The sequence below is a fragment of the Calidris pugnax genome, unplaced genomic scaffold, assembly GCF_001431845.1.
Source record: "Calidris pugnax isolate Ruff unplaced genomic scaffold, ASM143184v1 scaffold183, whole genome shotgun sequence".
Lineage (NCBI taxonomy): Eukaryota > Metazoa > Chordata > Aves > Charadriiformes > Scolopacidae > Calidris > Calidris pugnax.
The window spans coordinates 1,114,425-1,120,264 of NW_015090930.1; the positions used below are offsets into that span (position 1 = coordinate 1,114,425).

General features: G+C 52.8%; 2 protein-coding genes across 2 annotated transcripts in view; both read left to right on the forward strand.

Annotated features, from left to right (window-relative positions):
• MTHFD1 (methylenetetrahydrofolate dehydrogenase (NADP+ dependent) 1, methenyltetrahydrofolate cyclohydrolase, formyltetrahydrofolate synthetase) overlaps positions 1-686 on the forward strand; it is an 81,930-nt gene extending 81,244 nt beyond the window's left edge. Inside the window, exon 29 of the mRNA XM_014951617.1 lies at positions 449-686. The gene's annotated coding sequence lies outside the window, so the exon portion shown is untranslated. The remainder of the gene's footprint in view (positions 1-448) is intronic.
• A 442-nt stretch (positions 687-1,128) lies between these two features.
• AKAP5 (A-kinase anchoring protein 5) lies at positions 1,129-2,691 on the forward strand. The gene has a single exon (XM_014951573.1). The coding sequence runs from the start codon at positions 1,129-1,131 to the stop codon at positions 2,689-2,691; it is 1,563 nt and encodes a 520-aa protein (XP_014807059.1).
• Positions 2,692-5,840: the final 3,149 nt, after the last annotated feature.

Consider the following 5,840-nt stretch of genomic DNA (forward strand, 5'->3'; position numbering starts at 1 on the left):
TATGGTGCATTAAAGATAAAAATATCTGCTGTCTCAGGGTGTAATTTCCCTCCCTGGAACTATGAGTGTGGATGGAGCAGCAGGGAAAAGATGCCACTAACTGTAGGAGAAGAAAATATGTGTGTGTGCATGCAGAATGCATATTTGTCCTTATATGGGCAATTAAAAAAAAATAAAATTGCTAAAACACACAAAAATAGTATTTTCTGTGGTGGAACATCACTAGGTTGACAGCTTGGTGGCCTTATTTTGCCTTTGGATATATGATGCTAATTAGTGGAAAGAACTACCGTGGTGCATCCAGAGGCAGAACTGCTTTTCCAGTCCTGGCCTGCCTCCCAAAATGAAATAATCTTTTTTTTTTTAAAGAAGAAAAAAAAATATATACTTTTTAATACTATAAATAAGAACGTTCTGCAGATCTTATTGTTCGTTTGTTGCGTTACAGATAAAAGATGGAAGTGCCAGTCACTGCAAACCTTCTCGTAACCTGCCGAGGGGAACTGAAGCAGAAAGCAAAGCCGAGACAAAGCAGCGTCTGACCTTGTCACTGGGGGGCAGAAAACAGCCACTGGTTCCACTGGTGCTTCCATCAAAGCTCCCCCGAGCCATGTGGAACTGCAGCTCGCTCAGAAAGCACAAGTTCTTTCCCGGTCCATGGGGTGAATAAAAGTTATTAACTCTTGGCTTGATTTGTCATCCTTTGGGGAAAAAAAAAAATTAATAATAATAATTAAAAAAAAAAAAAGAGCAATGTCAGACTGGCAATTAAATAGCCGTGCTGTTAGACTGAGCGCAACTGGAAGTGGGTTGTCCCGGAGGTGAGAGTGACTTGGGCCAGCAAAGCCAAGGAGAAGCCTGTTCAACTCCACATCTGCCCGGGATTCCTTGGAGAGGTGATAAAGGGAGTAACAAGACAAAGTGGGAGTTGGAAAGCGGATGCGACAGCTTCAGCAGGACTTGTCTTCAGTGCCACGTCCGCTCGTGAAACAAAAAAGCACGTAACGTTACTCTGAAAACAATTTGAGGGGAAAAAAAATGCACTTTGAGCATCTCTGCAGTTCCTTTGTCTGATGCGTTAAATCAAGAAAATCAATAGTATACCACCAACGAAGGAGAGGAGTGAATATGGCAAAGGCAGCTAAGGAGATTCAAATGGAGAATCCAGGAGAGGCAGAGACGCCCAGCGCAGGGGCCACGTCGGAGGAACAGGCAGAAAAACCCTCCATGCTCTGCTTTAAGAAGCGGAAGAAGTCCTGCAAGACGGGACCGACCGTGAAGGACGCGTGTGAAGGAGCCTTGGAGGAGAAAAGCCAATGTGTCAGCGCCGACCATGGGGAGGCCAAAGTTTCTCATCAATCCCGCTCCTCCAAAGGAGCCTGGGCGGCCATCAAAAACCTGGCAAGACCTCGGAGAAGGCAAAAGTCCTCCTCGCGGAAGAAGGTGCCCTCTGACTCCCAGGTGCAGCTGGAGACCGAGGCTGAGGAGACCTGCACCCAAAGTTTGCCAAAGAAACGGGCGAGCTCCGGGGTGAAGATGCCCTGCGTGCGGTTCTCCAGGGGCAAGAAAAAGCTCAGCCCCTCCGAAGCAGTGGAGGAGTCGGAGGAGAGTGTTCAAGCAAACGAAGTGGGGGCTGGTTTGAGCAAAGCTAGCGAGGAGCCACAGGATTTGGCCACGGGGGACAAGTCCGAGTCCTTCAGCCCGGTCTCCACAGAGGAGGAGCAGGATGCAGGGAAGGAGAGCACCGACTCTGCCGAGAAGAGCGAGCCCTTGGCAGAGCCCACACCTGATGTGGAAGAACGCACCGAGCCCACCACTCCGTCGGAGACAACCCAATCGGAGACAGTCAAGGAAACAGCCCAGGAAGAAGTGCAGGAGGGGAGCCCACCCCAAACCACAGTCCCCACGGAAACAGCCCAGGAAGAAGTGCAGGAGGGGAGCCCACCCCAAACCACAGTCCCCACAGAAACAGCCCAGGAAGAAGTGCAGGAGGGGAGCCCACCCCAAACCACAGTCCCCATGGAAACAGCCCAGGAAGAAGTGCAGGAGGGGAGCCCACCCCAAACCACAGTCCCCATGGAAGATGGAGATGTTGCTCCTGAAGCGCCCCTCTCCACGGATCAACCTGACAGCACCCCCAAAACCCCCCAGGTGCAGGAACCCCCCGACACCTGCAAAGAGCTGCCCGAAGGGGACGATTCAGGAAAGAGCACAGATGTCCCCGAGGAGAGCAAAGCCGGAGAGACCCTCACAGATCTCAGTCCATCGGTGGGGCTGAAGGACACCGCTGCGAGTGTGGAGGGCGGCCCCAGCCACCAGGTGACATCAGAAGCAACGGTGAGTGCCGGCGTCAGCATCGTCATCACCATCACCGAAGCTGAGGACTCTGACCACACCGACTCCGACCAGGCCTACGAGCCGTCCCCCGTTTTGCACCGTAAGAAGCAAAAAGGGAACAAAAAATCAAGCGGGAGCTTTGATTTGGGTAACAAAGAGGGCCCCGAGGCCGGTGGCGGTCCCCAGGCGGAGGAGAAAGGTCCAGGCAACCAGGGGCACAGGACTGGGGAGCAGTACGAATTGCTCCTCATAGAAACCGCATCTTCCCTGGTGAAGGCAGCCATCCAGTCCTCCATAGAGCAGCTGGTCAACGAGATGGCACTGGAACAGAACAAACACAACAATTTTCTGTGACGGGCGGCGGTGCCCACTAGACGGAAGAGCGCGGGGAGTGATTGGAAGCTCCCTTGGCCTGGAGGAGGGAAGCTCCAAGGGCTTCCCGGGGCCGAGGTGGAGTTCATTCTGCATGCCCGTTCAGTTGTGTGTCTATGTGAGACGGATCCCGGGATGGGGGGCAGACCCCGCCGCCTACGGCGTGTCCCCCGGGGCTGGGGCCTCAGGCAGCGCAATCGACCCGTGGCTGCAGGAGAATGAAGGCAGCGACTTCTATTTTCAGTGACTCTATTTTCATTTATAGGCATCTTTATGTCCAGGCCATGTTTCTGCCATTGTCCATGCCATTTTTCCCCCACCCCGTTCATGCTGTAGATCTGTGCTGTGTTTCGTGAGGGGTCTGGAGGGGCAGTGGGTGCCTGACCCTCTGCTGGCTGGATTGGGGACACGTTGGACGCTGATGGAGCTTTGTCTTGGGGTTCCTCAGGGCTGAGAGAGGGTGAAGTGACTGCAATGTTGACGTGAAGATGTTACCCAGAGGGGGTTCAGGCTGGTGTTTAGAATTGCAAACAGGTACTTGCTGCCTACAGGTGCCGGAATCCATGGTCACCCCTGTGGTCACATTGCGTGAAGCCGGGATGGTGGCAGCAAGCAGCGTGGGTTTTTTTTTCATCCGGCCTCATCCCCCGTCACGAGCAGCCCGTTGTGTTTCCAGACACGTTAAAACACGGCGTCCTCCGCTCGCCTGGCTGACCCCGGGCTGTGTGAGCGCCAAGGAAACCACATCGCTTCATTTGCTGGGGCTGTGGGGGGGAGGGGGGGGGTTTGGCCATTCTCGCCCCATTAAGCTCAACGGGCAGCATTCCCAGCGGAGTGTGCCTGCCGCGGGGAGACCCTCTCCTGCCTTCACCCGGCGTCACCCCAGTCGCGGTGTCATGGCAAAGCCTCCCTGGGATGTTGTGTATTTTCTGATATATGGTATGGGATATAAATAGCAGCCAGCTGCGTGCGTGCTGACAGTCAACTGCTGCAGTGCCCAGGGACAGGACAAGAGGAAATGGGCACAAACCTGACTGTAAGAAGTTCCACCTAAACATGAGGAGGAACTTCTTCACTTTGAGGGTGGCAGAGCCCTGGAAGAGGCTGCCCAGGGAGGTGGTGGAGTCTCCTTCTCTGGAGACATTCCAAACCCTCCTGGAGAGGTTCCTGTGCAACCTGCTGTGGGTGGACCTGCTTTGGCAGGGGGGTTGGACTAGATGATCTCCAGAGGTCCCTTCCAACCCCATGGGATTCTGTGGTTCTATTGCCTAGGTGTCAGCACGGTTTGGGGAGCCGGGATGTGATTCTGTGATGCCGGTGCTGGAATGGCTTGAAGCGGGGAGGAGATTTGGTCTGGGTGGTGCCAGTGTCCTCGGGTGCTGGTGGCAGCCTGTCCCCCACCGCTGCAATCTCCAGCGAGCCCGGGCATCCCCTGGGAAATGCACATTACACCCGGGCTCTGGCTGGCACCGGTGGCCACGCAGCTTGCTCTGAAACAGGCAGGGAAACGCCAGAGTCATCTTACCAAAGTCCTCAGGGAAAAAAAAAAAGAAAATAAATAAAAATTTTAAAAAATCTAGCCATGAGGGCCTGGGGATGCTGCCATAAAATGCCCAGACAGGCCAATCGCCGTCAAAACCTACAAACTGCCCTGCTCCCAGAGGGGTTTGCGCCGGCGTCAGCGTGTGCATGCCAGCGGCCCCTCTCAACTGCCAGCTCTCCGAGGGAAAAGGGGCCTTTTTAATAATTTGGGATTGCATCCGGATGGCTGGGGTGGGGGGATGAGGGGGGGTTGCATACAGCTGCAGGCGAGTCAGCCTCTTCTGCTGAGAAAATTCTCCTGCCTCTTTCTCAGCCCATCCAGAAATAGCAGCCTCGCTCGGCGATTGCTCGCTGACCACGGAGATGTCCCTTCCCAGCACGGGGGTTGGATTCCCGTTAAAATACAAGGGCTGTAAATTTTCCTGTGTTTTAAACTTTGATAAAGGGTCTGTGTCGTTGCGATGGGACTGCGAGCAGCGGGTGAAACAGCTTATTTCTGTGTGAGTAAAACTTAGGAAAAATCAGAGGATGTTAAAGGGAAAAGAAAGAGAAAAAAAAAAAAAAGTGTCATTTTTTTTCTGTGAATTTATTTAATAAGTTACCAGATATCGATAATTCGGTGTGTACAATTTTAATGGCTTTGTACTTCATACTGGTCCTTCCAGGTATTTTGCTATAGTTTCAAAAGGGACTTTCTAAAGACTTTAATATGTACATTTGGAGCTGCTGCAGTGCCCTGAGAAGATGCTGGACATTGCCCATGAGATTACGCCGGACACCGCGGCCGGTCGGTGCTGGGCAAAGCATCCCTGTGCGTCCTGGCTGGTGTCAGCTGCAGAGGAGGATGGCCAGGGTCAAGAAAGAAGGAAAGAAAGAAAGAAGGAAGGAAGGGAAAGGAAGGGAAAGGAAGGGAGGAAGGGAGGAAGGAAGGAAGGAAGGGAGGGAAGGAAGGGAAAGGAAGAAAGAGAGAAAGAAAGAGAGAGAAAGAAAGAAAAGAAAGAGAAGAGAGACAAAACAACCCCAGGGGGGCAGGCTGTCATCTCCTGTCAGCCCGCCGAGCAGTTTTGGGAGGATTTCATATATTTCAGTTTTTTAGGCAAAACAGGTCTTCGAAAGAGGAGGAGAATGGCAGAAATGCTTTGGTCCAGCCCGGCCCCCGCGAGAGTTGCTCTGCGTCCAGGGTTGTGTTTGCATCCTTTCTGTTGCTGGTTTTTGCCCTGGGTTATAGCTGTATATATAGAAATGGCAATTATTTCATTAAAGTTGGATGTACCTGTTGCTCTGTTGCCGTGTGATTGAGTGAGCAGCTACGGAAAGATCTTCTTGGGATAAACTCTTGGTGGGGCTGCGTGGTGTCCAGCTTTTGCAGGCAGCGGTGTGGTGAGCAGAGAGAAATCTTAAAAATTGAAATCTTTGGAAGCCTGTTCCTCCTGCCCTCTTTTTATGAGGTTTCTTTTGGGTTGCTGGCCAGCCATTTCCATTCACAGGGTCCTGGCTGTCCAGGGACCACGATAAGGTATTTCTGAGGGCTCACCACCAATCTCCAGTGGCTAGGAAAAGCCATCCTGCTGCCTGACAGCCAAATTCCT

Bases quoted from the DNA above. Each gene is read 5' to 3' on its own strand.
- AKAP5 (XM_014951573.1), top strand. From the start codon at position 1,129: ATGGCAAAGGCAGCTAAGGAGATTCAAATGGAGAATCCAGGAGAGGCA.